This window comes from Lepidochelys olivacea, assembly GCF_965140295.1.
Source record: "Lepidochelys olivacea isolate rLepOli2 genome assembly, chromosome: 7".
Lineage (NCBI taxonomy): Eukaryota > Metazoa > Chordata > Testudines > Cheloniidae > Lepidochelys > Lepidochelys olivacea.
Window position 1 is genome coordinate 2,103,793 of NC_140417.1, and position 20,046 is coordinate 2,123,838.

Genomic DNA, 20,046 nt, shown 5'->3' on the forward strand with positions numbered 1-20,046 from the left:
TCACAATGGTTCCAGTTGCCTTCTCAGCCCCAGCTCCTTTAATTCACTTGTCAGCAAGATGGCAAGATAATTGTCCAAAACAGAACTCAAAAAGGTCCCCAGACAAACACACAATCTTTCTGCAGCTCCAGGATCCACACAGTCTCTTCCCTGGCTTACTGGCAAGGTTTCTGCCTCTGGCCATCTCAACCACACCCGCTTCCTGCAGCTTCCAGCTGCCTTTTGTATTTGAAATACCCGATTCCCACAGGTGGGCTCATCCTGTAATCAGGGCTGGCTTAGCCTCAGGCTCTCCAGCCCAGGGGCAAGCCACTCTGTTACAGTCCCTTAGCAGCTGAATTGACCCATGACAATACTTTGCCAGCCCATGAGGACTTAGCTTCTTTTATGGCCTCTTGTGAGGGATCTTGTAAAAGGCATGTTGGCAGTCTAAATAATGTAAGCCTGTTCTCCTTTAACCATTACTATATTGACACGTTCAAAGACTTCTAAGGGATTAGTGAGACATGATTTTCCTTCACAGAAACCAGGCCAGATAGACGCTATCAGATCATCATCTCCAGGTGTTTCATAATTCTATTTTTAACCATTGTTTCAACTAGCTAGTCAGGTACCAATGTATGGTTGACTGCGGTGTAATTCCCCAGAGCCTTTTTTAAAATTTAGGTTCAACATTTGCTACCATCCAGTTCTGTGAAACAGTAGCTGTTTTTAAGAAGAGATTTCATATCTTCGTCAGCAACTCACCCACTAATACTTAAGTTCCTTCAGATCTCTCAGATGGACCATGTGGGCTTAGTGGTTTAATGCTTTTTAATGATCAGTTTGTGACCACACCTTTTCTTTTAACACCTCCCTCTCTGATAGTGCCTCATCTTTACTTCCAGAAAAGAGCATTAACTCACGAAGGACAGAATATTGTGTTTCTATAATAACGGGAATCCTTTAATGTACATAAGGAACAAGTTAATGGGAAATACACACACCATCCTCTGAGCATAGAGTCAGGTGGTTTGCTTTTGTCACCTTGGTTTCAGCACACCATAAGCATTGCTGTTTTATGCCAGTTTCCATTGTCTGGCACGCATATGCACAGCTGGGTTTGTACAGCATCTGATTAGTTTTTTTAAGCAAAGCACAAAGATAATATTACCTCTATTCCCTGCCCATAACATAGTAGATTTCACTATCATATTGCAAAGTGCTTTCCAGTATATCAAATTATTGGTGTAACATTTCATTGCTGATCTTCTGACCTTTAAAAATCTGTCCTATTCCACTGGGGCTAAAGCTAGGCTCAGGGTTATAGTACTTCCATGTGATTTAATTTCTGGCTGATCTCAGGAAAATGAACAGTGACCTAATGACTTTTCAAAGACTGTAGCGAAAAATGGCAAGCTTACACAGTGAGGCGAGTCACGAGATCTCATTACTATACTATTATCACATTACTGCGGCTCTCAGGCTGCGCTCAGAGACTATCAGACAGGTGGCCACTTTACTAGCTATTCAAGTAGAACGTTGCCAGTGCTTGAAATAGCACTTTGTGTTATTTTATTCATAAATCAAGCACCCTTTGTTTTTTTTTCCTTGTGGCCTTTAGCGCAAATGCCCACTCTGACCTGAAATACCAAGAGGTCATGCTCATTGCTCACAGGACAGGCATGGACATCACAACATGAATCCACCCTTTTAATTCATGGCCAAAGTCTGGACTGAGTACAAGCTCCTCCATAATCATACTTAACACAGGGTAGCAGAACACCGCGCAGGTCCTGAATGAGTGCTGCCGGTTCGGAGCTATTGGCGGGAGACTAGTCCATCAACTTTAGCAAGGAATAAGAGGCACTACACTTTCCTCCCTAAGGGTTTCTGTGGCCTCATGGCATGAGCTTTTCATTTCTGGAGGAAGGCCAGGATTCAGCTTCGGATTAGGCCTGAAATGGAAGCAGATTTGGTGACCTCATCCCATTCCCCACGGACTTTCATTCGCATCTCAGAACCAGAAACCAGCTCTACACAGGGCAGCCAGCTGCCACTGCCCCAGAGAGGTCCAAGAAGCTGGAAGAGGGCCCTGTAGGTCAGGATGGACATGCACTGGGAAAGCAGGATGCCTGCTTCTAACCAGTGTGAAGCTTCGCTTTCAGGCACAATAAATGCATCAAAATAAAGAAAAGAAAAGCACGTTTCCTTTACTTAGTGCGTTAGCTAATCGTCTCTGCATTAGGCAAAGGATGTGTTGTTGGACTGATTGGCTCACTGTCATATTATGATGCTGGGGTAGTGGACAGCAGGTCTGGATTTAATTCAGTTTAGCTCAGTCCAGTTGCTGTGTGTGCTCTTTGCAGTACTGTGCCCACTTGTGTCTCTAGGCTGGGACCTATTCCAGGCAGGGATTCCTGTCTTTCTGGTTCATTTGGATTTTACTCTTTGCACTGCTCAGGCTGCAAGTACTGCACGATGGAAATAACAATGGTGCAACCAACGGAGAGGGCCACAAGTGTTAAAACGCTGATGAATCGGGCCCATTTTGCTGACTTCCCTGGAAAAGTATAACTGCAAAGACAAAGAAGGGAAGCTAATAACCTCAGGGCTCAATCCAAGTGGAAAAACCCTCTAGTGAATTCAATGGGAGTTAGACTGGGCCCCAATAAATGTCCAATCTCAGTGCTGCGTATTGAGTCTAAAAACAAACCCTACAGAGACCAGTGAGATCAAGCATAATGTACTGCTTTTAGACAGGTCTGAACAACAGACTTCCTGCAGATTAACCAAAGCAATGAATGGCTAGACACAGTGTAAAACACTACCCACAGCCCAGCCAATCCGTATGCAAGGACAATTTGGGAAGCATTGGCACTGACTGTCAAATCTGACACACCAACTCAAAGAACACAAGGAAAGTCTTGGTTGGGTGCCACCTAACACAAAACAAAGTGAGACATTATGCCATGCAGTACATGATGCCAAAGGACCCCCCGTTGGCTCTAGGCCTTAGCCAAATCCTCACCTGCAATGGGTCACTTTTCAGCTAGTCCCTTGTGGTGCGCGGAGTGTGTAACATGTGCACACGCACGCAGCCAAATTCTTGCACTGCCCTCAGTTGGCTACATTCACACCATTCAGCAGAACTTTGTTAGTTAGCAGCTCCTGAGCTATTGCTATTCGTGTCCCTTTCAGACCGGCCATGGAAACCCTGGGCCATTCAAGGCTCCTTGCTCTGCCCGAGTTAGTGTCCTCTGTGCATGGCACCAGAGACACTGAATGAAGGATGCAAATGATATTCCTGGCTACGCCGAGGGGTGTCGAGAGTTTACCTTGATGGCAGATACAAAAGGGGCCCAGAGAGAGTCACGGCTGAATTGCTGTCACACAGAGGAGAACACGGTAAGGAGAACACTACGGAGCCCAATAGAATTGGGCTTTGCAACAAGTGACACTCATCGCATAGGAACTTCGCATGTAACCATACCTAGCTCTGACATACAGCTGTTCATGGTAATCTTACCCACTATCTCTATTTTAGAGATGGGGGAAGTCGGGTGCTAAAGGTTACCTGACTTGCTCATGGTCAGAGGACAGAGCTACCAACAGAACCCAGCTCTTCTGATGCCCACTACGGCCCCCTTCCCACTTGACCTCACAGCCTCAGGCCTACAGGAGATGGGTCCTACCAGGAAAAGCCAGCCTACGTTTGGGCCAAACCTCTCAAAGTTTGCTCTGTTCAGATTTTGGGTTCTGGTTCAGCCCATTAGACAGGGGTGGTAACCGCAGAATTTGTACCCAGGCCTAGATGTCTGGCTCCCAGCCCCAACGTTTGGGTTGTTGGGGTTTCAGCCTAGGACTTGGACACATCACCACTGGCCTGGGAATGCAAACAGGGACAGTTCTTTAAAACCTGGAACAAAGCGTGCCTTGGGCAAACACACCCACTTGCCATCGCCCCCTGGTTCCTGCAGCAATTAGAAATGGAGAGCAAGGCTGGTCAGCGTCGCTCTAGTGCGGCCTGGGCGTTCCGGGGGTGGGCATGTCACGGAGGGAGGGAGGGAGGGAGGAGTAAAGAAAGGGCAAAAATGGCAGAGGGATCCCAAGAGGGCAGCTCCCTGGAAGAGAGATTCATACTGAAGCTGTGGGTGGGGGGGTGGGGTCATGCAGCGCGGGAAGATGGAGTGGAAGGCCTGCCACATGCACACGCTCAACATGCAAGGACCAGTAAGGCACTGAGGATGGCAAAACGTTGGGCCAGATCCTCAGCTGATGTAAATTGGCATAGCTCCAGTGAAGCCCATGGAACTGGGCTGATTTACACCAAATGGAGGATTGTCACAGGGACCCTAAGGCTCCTGGACGCTATTTCTGTGCATTGCTAGTGGCTTGAGCTGCCACGTCCTACAAGGAGCCAGGCCTGGAGCAGCGGTGGGGCACTGCTGGCCTGGCTGGGGCATACAGCTGCCCCTGAAGTACCAGTCCTTGAAAGACTTTGCTTTCCCAGCCCTCTTGCTTCTCTGCACTCTTTTTGCCACCCCGTCCAAAGGGCTGCAAGCTGGCACTCTGCTGGTGGCGGATGCTGGGAGCCGTCCCAGGCTGCAGCAACATGTTGCACCCTCTTGTGTTTTCCAGTCCCACATCACAAATAGCTGGAGGCGGGGAACGCGGCTCGAGCGAATTGTGTGGACAGACGCTTCCTGGCCGATCCTGTCTCAGCCCCCAGGTGGGCATGGCCGGGGTGGGACCCCAGGCAGCAGACCCCAGCTGGCTGTGCTGTGCAGATGGAGGGAGCAGGATCTCGTAGCCGTACCCTGTCTAGCTTGGAGCATGGCATGGGATTGCTGCATGGCTTCCTCTCCCCTGCCACTCACACGTCTGCGCAGTGCCCAGCCCAGCTGCACAGGCCAGGCACTGAGGTGCCACAAACAAAAGTCTCCTCACGTTTGAACTGCCAAGACGTATGACTCCTAGACGAGCAGCCACGTGGGCATGTCTGCAGCCTGTGTCCTCCCAAGCCTCTCCCCTTCCTGGTGTGTGGCACGCCCTCCCTCACCTGGTAAGCCACTCCTATAGGCCGTACGTTCTGTGGGGCAGGGACCTGCCCACTGGATGTTTTATGTGCAGCGCCTAGCACACTTGTGGTTTCCATAAAATAACGAATCATGATCTACACTGGAGTTTAATGGGGCCAGTGGGTTTTATCATCACTTGTTCAGAAGGAGACATTCCTAGATGTAGAGGAAGCCTTCCTCGCTGAGATGTTAATGCTGAATAATTCTCTGCTGCTGTTTTACAAGGACAATTGAAGGCTGTGGCAGACATTCAGATCTGTCTCTGTGGCTGGCCCATCTCTCTATAACCAGCTAAATCAAAAACCTGGATCTGAACCATCTGACTTTGGGCAAGTTTAGCTACTGCCGAGTGTCTGAGCTTCATGACCCAGGCCCATCTCGAGTCTCTCTCTAGTCCCACGTTCGGCTAACGCTGATTTTAGAGTGAAGTATGCTCACTGCAGCTCCTACATGACTTGGTACATGTAGACGTAACGTTGCAAAAGTGACAGAGAGAAAGTCACTGGAAAACATGGAGAAGAACCTAAGAACGGCCAGACTGGGTCAGGCCAAAGGTCCATCCGGCCCAGTGTCCTGTCTGCCGACAGTGGCCGAGGCCAGGTGTCCCAGAGGGAATGAACGGAACAGGCAATCTTTGAGTGAGCCATCTCATGTCGTCCACTCCCAGCTTTTGGCCGAGGAGACGGGCTAGAGATTGTTTGTGAACGTTGTGGCAGCGTGTTTATTGCTAGCTTAGCGGTTTGCCCCAGCATCTTTGGCCAACACTTCCCCTGTCCAGACTTCTGTACAGTAGAAGCTGAGCAAATTGTGCACCTGTCAGCCATGGTCCCACCCCAGAGGTGGCTGCATAGCAGTAGTTGGCTATGGAGAGATCGCAGCAGTAAGAGTTCAAGGATTCTGTGGGGATGACAGCCCCCCACCCCCAAATTATTCTTCTTATTTTGCTACTTCCTGAAGTTTCCTTGAAATGTGAGTGGCTCAGTCGAAATGCAAACCCCAAGGAACAAAGACACAGCAGCAGCCCAGCAAAGACTTGAATCAGTTTTGATTTGGGAGTCAGCGAGCTGGCACAGATCTGTCAGCTGGTGCTTTTCCTGGGCAGTGATGGCTCTGGTCACTTTCCCACTAACGACTCCACCTGCCTCTCCTATTCCACAGACCAGGCTGCTCCCCAGCTGAGCTTTTACTTGGCTTTGTCAGTCCCATCTCCTGCTATACACTCTCCCCTGAAACTGGGACTGGCTACAAAAGGGCTCCTGTCGGGCTAAGAGTGGCTGTCCTAAATCTGGAGCCTGTACTCCAGACTGGAAGTTCAGACTGGGCACTGCCTAAGCGTGGGAGAACTGCCTGGATTTCTGAAGGGCCCAAAGGGAACAGTTTTAGGAGAAAGAGCAAAAGAAAATACCCAGATTTCTCAGCTGCTCTGTTTTTTGTTGACCCCACATTGGGGAAGTAAATGGTTCCTGAGACGGTGGTACTGAGCCCACTCCACTGCACACCGGGGATACGAAATTCCCCTCTTCCACAGCTCCCAGGCTATAAAGTAGAATTGTAGCAGCTCTGTTTGCTTTTCAGACTCTCCTCTGGTGCCTTACCCTACTGGGTGAATTTCACCCAGCAATAATACATTTGGGATTGTCTGCTTGAAAAAGCTAGATCAGTTAGAATGATTGTGTGTGTGTGAGCGCATGCACACGAGTGTGCATAATTGTGCAAAAAAGTCCTAAAAGGAACTCTATTCTGTGGGCCAGTGATCTGTCTAGAAATGCTTTCTGCAGCCTCCCAAATGCAGCAGGTGGCATTTGGCCAAAGTGTCAGCAGAATTCAGTCCCTTTAGTTCTATTCAAATGATCTCTTAGGGATGGAAGACAGCATCTCTCTTTTGCTTCCTGCCCAGTGCGTTCAGCTGTACATCAGGGCATTTTCTGTGGGCATGTCAAAGTGACATGAGCTTATTCTCCTCCCTAGACTGCGGCTGCAGTGAAAGCCCAGAGTCTGAGGCCTGTCAGCAAGCTGGGCTCTTTAATTACCCTTGGGCTTTCTTTGCTTCACAAACCACTGAGCTGCTTTTCCTTTTCCTCCTGGTAACAAAGCTCAGAGATCTCGGTTCCACAAGAAATCTGGAAAATAGTGAAGGGCCCAAGACTCATTGGTCAAGCCCAGATTTTGACACCCAACCCCAAAACTCACGGTTGCTCAGGATAGAGTTTTGGTCTAGCTGATCTGGAGCAGTCAGAAATTTGGGTGTGGATCTGGTTTTGGAGTCTGAGTGTCAACAACATTTGCCAGGCTGTGGCTATGGGGTTTGGCTCAGGCATATCTTTAATTACAAAAGGCAGAAGGTCCCAGTGTCAGACTGTCCATCTTAGCAGGGCAGTCAGTAATGCAGTTGGCACAAAAACCCCAGCATGTGGGGCTAACCCACTAGCCCCGTGGCTAGGAATGCAGCTCCAAACTGGCCATTTTTTGCTGCCTGTCAGAGCTGAAGTGCCACGAAGAGCAGACCCATGGGCAGAGAGCCCCTCCTGGCACTCTGCATTGATCCTTTTGGCTGATGTACTGCTGCTGAAGGGAGCCAAAGGGAGGGCGGGAGCGAGCTGCAGGTGAGGGCCTGGAGGGAAGTAAAGGCTGGGGAACCCCTTTCCACCAAATAAAGCAAAAGGGGTGGCTTTTTGGCCACTGCAAACAATGATTGCTATTAATTACTGAACAACTACCAACCTGTTGGCTGTGTGAGGCCAGGGTGCTGCGGACGCCTTTGAGTATTCTGTGCAAAGGCACAAATGTGGTGCCTAGCTGACCATGACTGAAATTAGCCCATAGGGATAAGCATAAAATGAGGTGAGAAAGCCTTTGGGAATGAAATTGTCCCTCTGCCTGGCTCTAGTGCTGTAAGAAAGGCATGCTCCTCCCGAGAGAGGTTTGGCTATAAGCCAGCTTGGAGAGGCTGCCAGGGTCAGAAGGAGGACACAGGAGGAAGAGGAGAAGGGAGGGGACGCGGCATCATGAAGCAGGCTGCAGGGATTCCTGTGGACGGAGCTGTGAGGACATTCAGACCACAAACAGCCACTGGATTCATCCCCCAGCTCACGCCAACCTTGCCACATGCCAAGGTGGACACACTGCCCCTAGTCTCCCCAGCCCTAACAGCGCTGCATGGAGAGAGAGTGCGCACGCTTATCTTTGCATCAGAGCCAACTGGTCTTCAACAAGCTCGCCAGTGCTAGGAGACACAAACAGGTGTCGTTTCAGCACCAGCCAGGCCAGTCATTCTAGCGAAACTCTTCTGATTCCTGAACAAAAGTGTTTATTACGGAAAATGCAAGGGACCCCCCACACTCCTCCTCCCACAGCTACAGCTGATTTTTGGATCTTCTCTCAAAACACCTGGCAGCGTTTAGTGACCACCAGCCCCGCTTGCTCTGCCTTTTGGGCCTTGCCATCAATGGTCCCATTGCCCAAAGGGGGCGTGTCCTGCACAGATGTGCGGCGAAGGCTGCTGCTCTTCTAGCAGGACGGACGTGCTCCTGCAGAGCACAGGTGCGGAGAGGCTGCCCTTAGAAAGCTGAGGGGAACGCGGAGAGTCGGCAATGTCCAAACTGGGTTTTGCTTAACAGCTACACAAAAGAGCTAGGAACAATCCAAAAGTGCGGGTCCTCCTGGGAACTCTGGCCTGGGCATCAGTGTCCCCTGCAATGCCTGGGGGCACCCAGCCTTCACAGCACAACACAAGCCATTCCCATCAGTCCTACAGCATTTCACACCTGCATGCTTTTCTGGCCATAAACGAAGAGTTCTTTAAGGTCAGTATAGCCTGTAACCACACGTAGGGCAATTGTTTCATAGACTCACAGTGTCTCTCCCCCCAACCAGCATACCCTGCTACCCCCAGCATTGAAACAGGGAGTCACCACTGAGCAGCACCACTGCGTTTCCAATGGAGTCCTGTGGGGGGCGTTCTTGGCCCTACACTATTTAACATTTTTTATCGATGACCTGGAAGAAAACATCAAATCGTCACTGATAAAGTTTGCAGATGACACACACATTGGGAGAGTGATAAATAATGCAGAGGACAGGTCACTGATGCAGAGCGTTCTGGATCTCTTGGCAAACTGGGCACAAGCAACAATATGCATTTTAATGTGGCTAAATGTAAATGTGTCCATCTAGGACCAAAGAATGTAGGTCACGCTTACAGGCTGGGGGACTCTCTCCTGGGAAGCAGCGACTGTGACAAAGATTTGGGAGTGATGGTGGATAGTCAGCTCAAAATGCAATGCTGTGGCCAAAAGGGCTAATGCGATCCTTGGATGCATAAAGAGGGGAATCTCAAGTAGGAGTAGAGAGGTTATTTCGCCCCTGTATTTGGCAGTGGGGTGCCTGCTGCTGGAATCCTGTGTCCAGTTCTGGTGCCCACAGTTCAAGAAGGATGGTGATAAATTGGAGAGGGCTCAGAGAAGAGCCATGAGAATGATTAAAGGATTAGAAAACCTGCCTTACAGTAATAGATGCAAGGAGCTCAGGCTCTTTAGTTTAACAAAGAGAAAGTTAAGGGGTGACGTGATCACAGCCTAGAAGGGATCACAGGGAACAAATATTTAATTAATAGGCTCTTCAGTCTAGCAGCGAAAGGTCTAACTGGATCCAATGGCTGGAAGTTGAAGCTAGACAAAGTCACACTGGAAATAAGGTGTTGGTTTGTAACACTGAGGTTCATTAACCACTGGAACAATTACTCAGGGGTCGTGGTGGATTCTCACCATTTTGAAATCCAGACGGGCTGTTTTTCTAGATCTGCTCTAGAGGTTACTGTGGGGCCGGTCTCTGCCCTGGGCTATGCAAGAGGTCAGACTACGTGATTGCAGTGGTCTCTTCTGGCCATGGGATCTCTGAATCTAAGCAAATGCTCTTTCCCCCTGGCTTTATCCTCCTCCCGTGCAGATGCTCCTGCCTTCCCCAACATCCCTTTCTTGGAGCACAAAGGCGTCAGCTTCCAGCCAGTGAGTTTTGCTCTGCCTTTCAGAATTGGCGTTTCCAGTTTAATTAGGATTAACAACTAACTTGGGGATAGCTGTATGTACACATAAATGCATTTTGGGGCATATCCTCAGCTGCTGTAAATTTGCATAAGCTCTATTGATTTAAATGGAACTACTGATTTATAGCAGCTGAGAACCTGGCCCATTCTGTTCCATTTTCCCGTTTGATTTCTGAGGCTGGTATTGTTACTGGTTGTTGCTTTCCAGCTGATGCCGGAGGAGGTTAATGAGCTTTCGAAGGAAGGAAAGGGGAACTGAGCTGCAGATTGAACAGAGCAGTCTTTGAGTAATCACATCTGGGACCCCAGTTCCAGTTCCTCCCGTTAAATGGAAGTTCCAGGATCTATAACTCTGGTGGAATCATGATCAGGCTCTCGGAGTGGCTGGCTGGCATTACATGTTAATCCCCCGGAAATCAGAGTTCTTTCTTCCTTGCACTTTGCCTTGCAGTCAATGAACTAGCCCGCTTCTGGCTCGCATGATAAAGCCCTTCTCTGTCCTGCCAGCCACAAACACTGCTGCTCTTGTTTGCCGTTTCTCTGCACTTCTCTTTCCAAAAGAATGGCCCAGCATTCTAATGGCCAGGACAAGAGTTTCCAAAAGCTCCAAGGGAGAGAAGCGGCTTTTGGTCAATATGAATTTTCCATTTAGTAACATAGATTTTGCCTTTAAACTTCCTTTTAGCATTTAAGAGCTCTGCTCACTGCCAGCTTCTTGCCTTTTCACAGCAGGCACCATTCAAGAGAAAGGGTCAAACTCTTCCCTGGTGTAAACTCCATTGGAACAAATGGAATTATATTAGGTGCTGCTTTGACCCAATGTCCAGTCTGTGGCAAACAGATGCTCATTAACAATATGCTCTTCAGAAAAGGAAGCCCTCCTTTTAGGGTTGGTTGGGCTACAATGCTTGAGGTTGTGCTTGCGTTCAGATGCTGATCCACCTGTGAGGCTTGGAAGAGAACTCACCTGTTCAGCAGTCTGGTGACACTGATAAAAATGGCATCGCTGCCTCCTGCCATACTGAGAACTGGAGGAGGAAGAACCAAAAGAAACACAACTTTTCCTTAGTTCTTTATTTGCTACCTTTGCTGTGCCAGTGGCAGATTCAAGAGGTAGATGCTCGTAATCTGGGACAGCCTTACCATGGACTAAGCTTTGAAAGAGACACCTCTTATGAACATATGGTCACATGGCTTTACTTTGTTACCTGTACCAAAGCCAATGAAAAGGGCAAGGGACCTGTTATTTATCAATGCACAGTTCTCCTCCCGTTAGAGAAGAGGTAAGTATAAGTAATATTAGCCCATTTCCTTCTAGGGATTTTATTCCAGGATTTAGCTTGTATTTTAGAATTGAAATATTGACTCTTGTAGCATTCGTCATCTGTGCAGCATGAATTATCTGGTTTGATGAAATGATCGTACTTGCAATTAATGTATGACTAACCATATTTTATTTGAAATTGCAGGAAGCAGGGTCATTTTGAAACAACAGGGCTATTTTGGACTATCCTGTGTTTGCATCAATGGGAGCTGCAGGGACTCCGTACCTTTGAACAATCAAGGTACCGTTTCATTTCTTGGGGAGCTGTCTTTATACTTGGGAGGGGACGGTAGGTAAAAATCTGAAGAAATTAGTAGGAAGAGCTCACTCTTATCTGAAGCTTCTTAAATAGAAAAGAGTTGAAGTATGCAACTTTCTTTAACTTCTGTAGTGCTGCAGTATGATCTCAGCAATAGCCTGATATACCGTGTCAGTTGGGTGTCTGGCTGGTGAATCTTGTCCTTATGCTCAGGATTTAGCTGATCACCATATTTGGGGTTGGGAAGGAATTTTCCTCCAAGGCAGATTGGCAGAGGCCCTGGGTTTTTTTTGCCTTCCTCTGTAGCATGGGGCCCGGGTCACTTGCTGGAGGATTCTCTGCTTCTTGAAGTCTTTAAACCACGATTTGAGGACTTCAGTAGCTCAGACATAGGTGAGGGATTTGTTACAGGAGTTGGTGGGTGAGATTCTGTGGCCTGCGTTGTGCAGGAGGTCAGACTAGACGATTGTAACGGTCCCTTCTGACCTAAATATCCATGAATCTGTGCACCTATGAAACGGATGGAATGTAAAGTTGCACAGTAGGTACCATTACACTACGGCTCGCACAGCACATAGCACTGACTGCTGTAATGGTAGCTGCTCTAAATCGGGAGCAGCTCAGCTCTCCAGAGATTACAGGCTATCAAAGGCTACAAGCTGCTTTGCTTTCACTTCCTATGGACTTGGGGCCTGGTGACAACCGGTTTCCCATACCAGTGGCTGATGTCTCTGTCACTGGGCTGTGTCATTGTCTGTGGATAAGTGGAACTGACAGAATGAGTTGATTACAAGAGAGGTAAGCTCTTGGGTGTGTTTAACTATCTCGATGATCAGCAGCAGTCAGAAAAGTAATACAGAGATGTGGGAGTGAGGGGATACAGGACACTGGCAGAAATACAGCCGAGTACAGAGCAGTTCTAGTGATCCTGGCAACATCTGTGTGGTATATTTTATTTTTATGTAGCATCCTTAAATGTGTTTGCGTGAGTCACATGGTGGCAAGGGAAGAGGCCACCTGTGATGGGTCAGCTGACCCCATTTGGGCTTAAAAGAGGGCACCGGGGCTCTAAAGAGAAGAGCTGGTCAGGAAGGGGCAGTGAGAGCTGCCTGGGAGGCCAGAGATTGGGAGGTTGCAGGAGGTCCCTGAAGGAAGCTGTAGGTGGTTCCTGGTCGAAGGCAGAAGATGAGAGTAGTGGAGGCATTTGCTTGTGGAGTTGCCACACTGGAGAGCTGGGACGCGGCGGGGCTGAAGGCAGGAGAACAGCTGAGGGAGTTGCCTCCTGGCATCAAAGCTGGAGAGCCAGAGCAAAGGGCCAGAGAGGGCTGAGGGCAAGGGGAAGTGGATAGGGAGGCCACTTGTCTGGTTTGATTCCGGCCTGGCCTGTCTTTGGCTGGTTTGTCCTCCATCCGGTCCTAGGAGAAAACCAGAGGTGGTTTTGTCCAGTATCAGATGGGGGCACCATTCTGAAGAGGGCGCCACTCCACCCCTCTGACCTAACCTCGCCCGCTGGAAGCGGGTCAGGCTGGCGGGGCCAGGGCGCTCTAGAAAATGGCGTCCCCCATGTGGCGGGACCTTGCACACGCCGGGCATGTGAGGTCATGCTGGTGGGGGCGGGCCCATGCTGTTCCCAGAAGTGCGTGAATGTCCGATGTTTCGGGAATTTGTGAGCAGCAGAGGGGCTTATCCACCGGCGGCTGGGAGCTGGAAAAGGGGGCGGATATGGGTGGTCCCCTGGTGAGGCAGAACTCCCAGCAGAGAGGATGTGGGGGTTCCTGCTGGGAAGAGCATGGTTACAGTCCAGCTGTGCGGGCTGGGGTGGCTGTCTTGCTGAAAGGTCCAAAGAAGTATCTGGGTGTGGTGGAAGACGCGGGCATGTGGTATGTGCTAGGTCAGTGGACTGGACAATGTGAAGCATTAAGGACTATAAACAGTGGCGACTATGGAGAAGTGGACTGAGTCTGGAGCTTTTGTTATGGAGTATTTTAACTATGTTTTGGTAATAAACTGTCCCAAAGGAGGGAATTATTGAGACAAGAAAGCCTGTGTGACGTTAATGGGGACTCTGAAGGAAGGAATTTGAGGCCAGCATGCCTGTTCTTCCACTGGGGGGTGCTGCAGGTGGGCTTGCCCTATAACAGACTAGAAATACTGACAGGCCGAGGAGTAGAGCACCGTGGCAGTAAATAAAGAAATGAGTTACACAGGCTGACTTCACGGCTTTGGTGGAGTTTTCAGTTCCAGCTGCTGCTTCCAGTTTAACACTCTTGACCTACGGCATATCTCCAGTTCTCAGAGACGCCAGACCCTTCCCCTTGACTATAACTACACCTCTCCACAAGGAGAATTTAAAACAGACGACCAGGCTGGTGCAGCATGCTTCATTTGCTTAAGCAACCCCCCTGGTCATTGTCTGAAGCCTTCTTCCTAAACCATTGGACTGCTGCCTTCAATATTTCATACCTGCAAGCCGCGCTCCCGGCTGCAAGGGAAGGGGAACCGAAGATGAGCCGACACCAGGGTAATGTCTTTGCAGTGTTGTGGAAGCCTGACATTCCGGAGAATGTGTAGCCAGTGTGTAGCCAGAACTGCCACTGAGAAGGTGGCCGGCTCTGCCAGCCAAAGCTTGGGGCCAGCATTGCTAATGTCTTAAATGTGCTGGTGAGCAACAGATGCAAGGAAACCCCAGACACAACAGCAGAGACATGAAAGAGCAATTCCACTTCCATCCCACAACGCTTCCTGCAGTCTCTCCTCAGAACTGCAAACCAGTCTCTGGAGTCACTCCCAGACAGGGCTGGTGAGCTAGATTAGCCTAGGTCGATCCACTATAAATCTAATAACCCCCCCATTGCCTTTATTCCCCTCTATCTTACTGGTGACTGCGGAGCCTGTGCTGTGCAAAGCACTGGGCAGAGGGCCTGGCCCTGAGACCTTTTCACCCTGATCTCCTCCTTCCTGCCCTCGGCCATGTTCTGCGCCTCCCATTGCATCTTGTCCCTGGTTTAGCCCCGATCTTGCGGTTGATAGCTCTGGAGCCGATCCATGCGGAGCCAGTGTCCCCACGTGAGGCAGCGATGGTGAAGCAGCTGCAGCCCTGGAAGGGGGAATTGCATCAGATCCCTGACCTAGGGCTGGCAGCTAATGCCCTGTGGACACACTGGCGTTCTTTGCTAAGTCCTATTGTTCTGCTGATGTCCTGTACATCACAATCCACTTATTTTAATCCCTCAGTGCTGCCGTTCTGTTCTAAATCTGAGAGGTACGAAGCTGGGACAGCTCCTGACTTCAGTCCTAGCTTGGGTGTGACGTGCGTGAAGCCCCATATCAGGCTTAGCCCTTGGGCACTTCCTTGTGCAGGTCCTGCTCTTTACACTGGAGCTTTCCTGGGCCTGGCTGAGGGAAGCCAGCCATCTGGGGCAGCGTATTTAATGCAGCTCTTAATGATGCCTGTGAAGACTTGGAGAAAACCACCACGCAGTCTCCGTTAGCACAACCTGGCCAGGACCGGCAGGTACAGCTGGGGAGGAGGAGCTCACGCAGGAGATGTCATACATGGGAAAAGAAGAGCCAGCTGGTCCAGAGGGACCAATACTAACATGCCACTGGGCAGTAATGCTCCTCCCACACAGCAACAATGTGCCAGGATGGAAAATTCCTCCTTGACTCTCACAGGCGATCAGCTCGCTCCTCGTGCAGGCCCTAGTCCCACCTTGTGCCTGTCGTGTGTGGCGGCAGATGTCTTTCCTTAGGTTGCACAAACACTGCTAATCTCTCGGTGTGGCTCCCGCTGCGGGCCCCAGGGTACGCTTCCACGCAGCCTGTCAGTGTCGCAGATCCCCGGTTCTCATCATCTGAGACAAGGAGCACAGGCTATGGCCTGAGTCCTTGGCTGCAGCGAGGAGTACACAGTACTGTTCATCAGGGCCCTGTGCACAGGGCTGGTCCAGCCATGTAAATCGGAGCTGGAGAGGAGGTTAAGAGACCGGACTGGACAGAATCCCAATTCCCAAGACAGAATCCCAATTCCCACCCCTGCCACAGACACCCTGTGTGTCCCTGAGCGAGTCACTTCTCCTCTCTGGCTCAAACAATGAGAAGTCCTTGTGGCACCTTAGAGACTAACACATTTATTTGGGCATAAGCTTTCGTGGGCTAGAACCCACTTCATCGGATGGCTCAGGTTCCCCAGCTATAACGTGGGACTGCTGACGTCCCTGCCTAGCAGGACACCTGGGAGGCTGAATCCAGCAGCACAGGAGGGGCTCAGATACTGCGGGGATGGATGAAAGTCCTACCCACATAACCAGAGCCAAACGTCTCCACAAAGCAAACAACTGGGGCTAGCTGGCAGGACTCACAAAGGGCTGTCAGTGGGGCATAGCTATATCCTGGCCACAGCCCCGATACTGTCCGCAGAGAGGCGTGTCATTCAGGGGCTGCTATGGCTGCCCGAGGCCAGTTCTCCTATGGTTGGCTAGTCCCTTGTCCTTTGTTCCTGTGTTTTCCAGGGCCGAGCTACTCACTAGACATTGTGGCAGGCACGTTAAATCCGGCTCTTGCTGCTTCACTTTTATGTATCAGGCGAAACTTTGTCTGAGCACACGCAGGGAGTTTGTAAATGCCTGCGAAGGACGCCAGAGAAAGGAGGTCAGCATTTGGGAACCCCTGATTACAGCCCATCAGCCAGGCTAGCTTCTGTTCGGTCCCATGGACTTTAACTCAGTGCTGGAGGAAAGAAAGGATTGCACCATTTATGCACAACCTAACCATACCTAGGAAACAGGAGCAAAGGGGCTTTCCCTCCTACTGCCATCAGATTCACTCTAGACCATAAAAAATGGACCCACAAGTCATTAGCCTTTAACAGGTCTTCCTGCTTAACCGCCGCTATCCAGGGCCACATTCTTTTGTCCAACCAGGCAATGTTGTGGTTGTTGCAATGCAAGTGAAATCTGTGACCTTGTTTGTACCCACCCAAATCAAGTCGTCTCCAAACCAGCATCTTTCAGAAGCTTGTCAGAGTCAAGCCTGCTATACTGGAAATGCCTGTATTTTGTGGGGGCTGCCATTCACTAGCGACTGCGCAGGGGTTATGGAGAGGCCAGGTGATTGGGGGGACTGGCCCCAGGGCAGCACTCGTGAGGGGGTTTTTATCGTTAAATTAAAAAATGCTGTTACCTTGTCCCCGCTCAGCTCCTAGCACAAGGCTTGGTGTAACTTAGAAGGCATCGAAGTGTGTTTCAGGGCTGCTTTGGTACAAATTCAGTCCTCCGTCCTGCAGACTTCGGGTACATCATCATTCAAGCCAGGTGCAAACTCCAGCTCCACGAGACATCCCTGATGGAGCTAGAAGTATACGCGCAGGGAGCGAGCAGCAGTAGGGGCTAGCTGCTGTGAGCATGGACGTAGGGGCTCCGATGGTACCATGGTTGGGGTGGCTATCCCCTCCTGCCACTTCCAGCACCGTGGCTACTCTCAATCAGAGGTAGCACAGGCATGTCTCCTCGAGCAGGAAGTTACACTGTGCAGTTCAAATGCAGCTGCACTGTGTGTCAGTGTTGGAGTGTATGGACGAAAAGGCCATAGGTTATGGACGTTTGCAGATGACACAAAAATTGAGGGAGTGGTAAGTAATGCAGAGGAGAGGTCCCTGATTCAGAGTGATCGAGCTCGCTTGGTAAACTGGGTGCAAGCAAGGTTATTTTACTTCTGTATTTGGCACTGGTGCGACCACTGCTGGAGTCCTGTGTCCAGGTCTGACGCCCACAATTCAAGAAGAATGGCGATAAATTGGAGAGGGCTCAGAGAAGAGCCATGAGAACGATGAAAGGATTAGAAAATTTGCCTTATAGTGAGAGACTTAACGAGCTCCATCTATCTAACTGAAGAAAGAGAAAGTTAAGGCGTGACTTGATCACAGTCTATAAGTGCCTATGCAGGGAAGAAATATTTAATAATGGGCTCTGCAGTCTAGCAGAGGAAGATCTAGCCAGATCCAATGGCTGGAAGTTGAAGCTAGACAAATTCAGACTGAAAATAAAGTGTAATTTTTCGACAGCAAAGGTCATTAACCACTGGAACAATTTCCCAAGGGTTGTGGTGGATTCTCCAACACTGACAGTTTTGAGATCAGGATGGGATGTTTTTCCAAAAGCTCTGCTGTAGGGGTTGTTTTGGTGGCGGGTCTCGGGCCGGTGTTATACAGGGAGTCAGGCTAGATAATCACAATGGTCCCTCCTGGCCTTGGAATCTATGAATCCGTAATTGCTGCCACCTCTGTTCTCTGCCAATGGGATCTGACGCTGAATGTGCCCTTCTGGGGGAGGGGAGTTAATGAGAGAAGAGAAAGAGAGGAAACCTTTTAAAAGAGCGCTCCTGGCGGATGAGGGGAGGGAGAGTCTCAGCTGAGTTTCACTGACAGAGGAATCCTGCCTTGCGTACTTCGTGGTGAGTGAGCTGTGAACAATGTACAGGGCAAGAAATATTCCTGAGAACCTGTCATGCTTTTGCCTAATGAATACATTCAGGGGAAATGCTGAGCTGCTTGCAGGTGATTCTCAAACAGACAAGAGGCTACATTAAAGAAATGATGTGTGATGAATATTTGCTCAGCTGTAGCCTCTAACATGTTTTCTCCCTGTGGAGGGTCATTTTTGACAAGAAGTGTGTAGGCAGGCCAGAGAGGAGTGCTCTTTACTGCAGGGGAACTCGTTGGCATTTTTTTTAGACTAATGAAATGAAAAAAGAACGCCATGAGCAGCTACTAGTGATGCCAGAGTGCTGAGTTGAGCAACAAGAACAATCCCAGGAGGTCTCCTTCACTTCTGGCGCTGGCTTGCTGATGCCCCCCTGGAGCCATGCTGTAGATGATCTACAGAGAATGCAATTTACAGACCTGCACACCCATTCACTTGACACATCTCCCCAGTGCGCCAGAACCCAAATGCTGCCCTGCTTTCAACATCGCTCAGAACTGTCACAAGCTAAGTTGGTAAAACTCTGCTGCCCTTCCCTGACAGGATTAAAAACATCAGATATGTGAGTGAACATTGTCATTGGCAGTGATTGCAAAAACTAAGCCCTGTGTGTGTCTGTGTGTGTGGGTCTGTGTAACCCTCCAGCTTCCAGACATATCACTGTTCAGTCCCACCCCACGCTCCTCATTGGCTCTAGAGAGCTCCCTAAAGGAAGGACAATTTATCAATCTGATCAGATCGAATTACTTCACCCAGCTGACAGCGTTTGACACCTGCGTCCACACCAGCGGCTTCTGGTCTCTAATCCACCACTGAACAGCCTGGGCAGCGCACAAAGGGGTGAAGTAGAGCTACATGTGAGCAGACAAGTGTCATCTCTTCAAAGCCACCAATGCTGAAGCATCAAAGAATGAAGGCATCCCATTACCTTTTTCCCGTGAGCTGCTCCCATGGTACAAGTTCAGTGTCCAGGAAGCCTCCCCCAAATCTCCGGCAGTCCCTCCAAATTGTCCTCTTGGCTTGCGCTTGCAGGGAGTCGCAGGCTCCGTGTCGTTCTGTGGTGTTGTCCACACAATCTGTGGAGAGGCATGGGCTGCATTAAACACTAGGGAATGTGCAAACACACAGCTCCTGGCACCCTGACAGCTCCAGTTTATTCCACAGAGCAACGCAGGCAAAAATCAGCAGGATCTTAAAGGAGATGAGCATCGAAGTTTTCCTTTGACTTCTTCTCCTGCCACGTAAAGAACTCACTTTTGTATACCTAATGTCTGACTTGCACACAAGGTCTGCCCAGGCACAAAGGCAGCTTTCATCCTGTAGATGCCTGGCTTCTAAGCTGGGTTCCTTATTCTGAAAGGCTGTGGAAGATTATAGTAATTGTACTTGACAGACCAAGATGTCACAGAATGCAGAGCTGATCTGTGAAAGAATTCAACCTGCTGGGCTCGGCTGGGCCCCAGCACTAGGAGGTCCTTGTTTGCTAGTGGATTTGTGCCATCCTCTCTAGCCATTTGTCTTGCACTTCACGATGGCTTGGCAGAGACGCCTTGAAAAATAAGCCCATTTCCCCACTCCCAAGAGAAAGAATGCAGGATTATTATTCAGCGGCTAGGCTGCTGCTCCTGCACTCGGCGTCTGCAATCCCAATCAGGCAGCTCTTCAACTTCTGCAAGTTCTTGAGGCTGCTCACAAACAAGCATCTTAAACAAAGATGTTACATAACGTGAACTGTGTGCGCGGCTTAGCCCCAGTGGGCGCCGGCCGCCGAACCGCACCGTATAAAGGCCTTGTCCTGCATGCTGACTCTGGCTGAACTGGAGTTCTGCCCAGCTCAGACAGCCCCCAGGGCCAATCCGGTGCGGTGCTGAGCACCCTCTGTT

At 49.9% G+C, this 20,046-nt stretch overlaps 1 protein-coding gene across 1 annotated transcript in view; it reads right to left on the reverse strand.

The window, feature by feature from the left end:
* FAM107A (family with sequence similarity 107 member A) overlaps positions 1–19,655 on the reverse strand; it is a 69,593-nt gene extending 49,938 nt beyond the window's left edge. Inside the window, exon 1 of the mRNA XM_084633844.1 lies at positions 19,092–19,655. Within this exon, the coding sequence (XP_084489970.1) occupies positions 19,092–19,115 (24 nt within the window). The 5' untranslated portion in view covers positions 19,116–19,655. The remainder of the gene's footprint in view (positions 1–19,091) is intronic.
* Between the last annotated feature and the right edge of the window lie 391 nt (positions 19,656–20,046).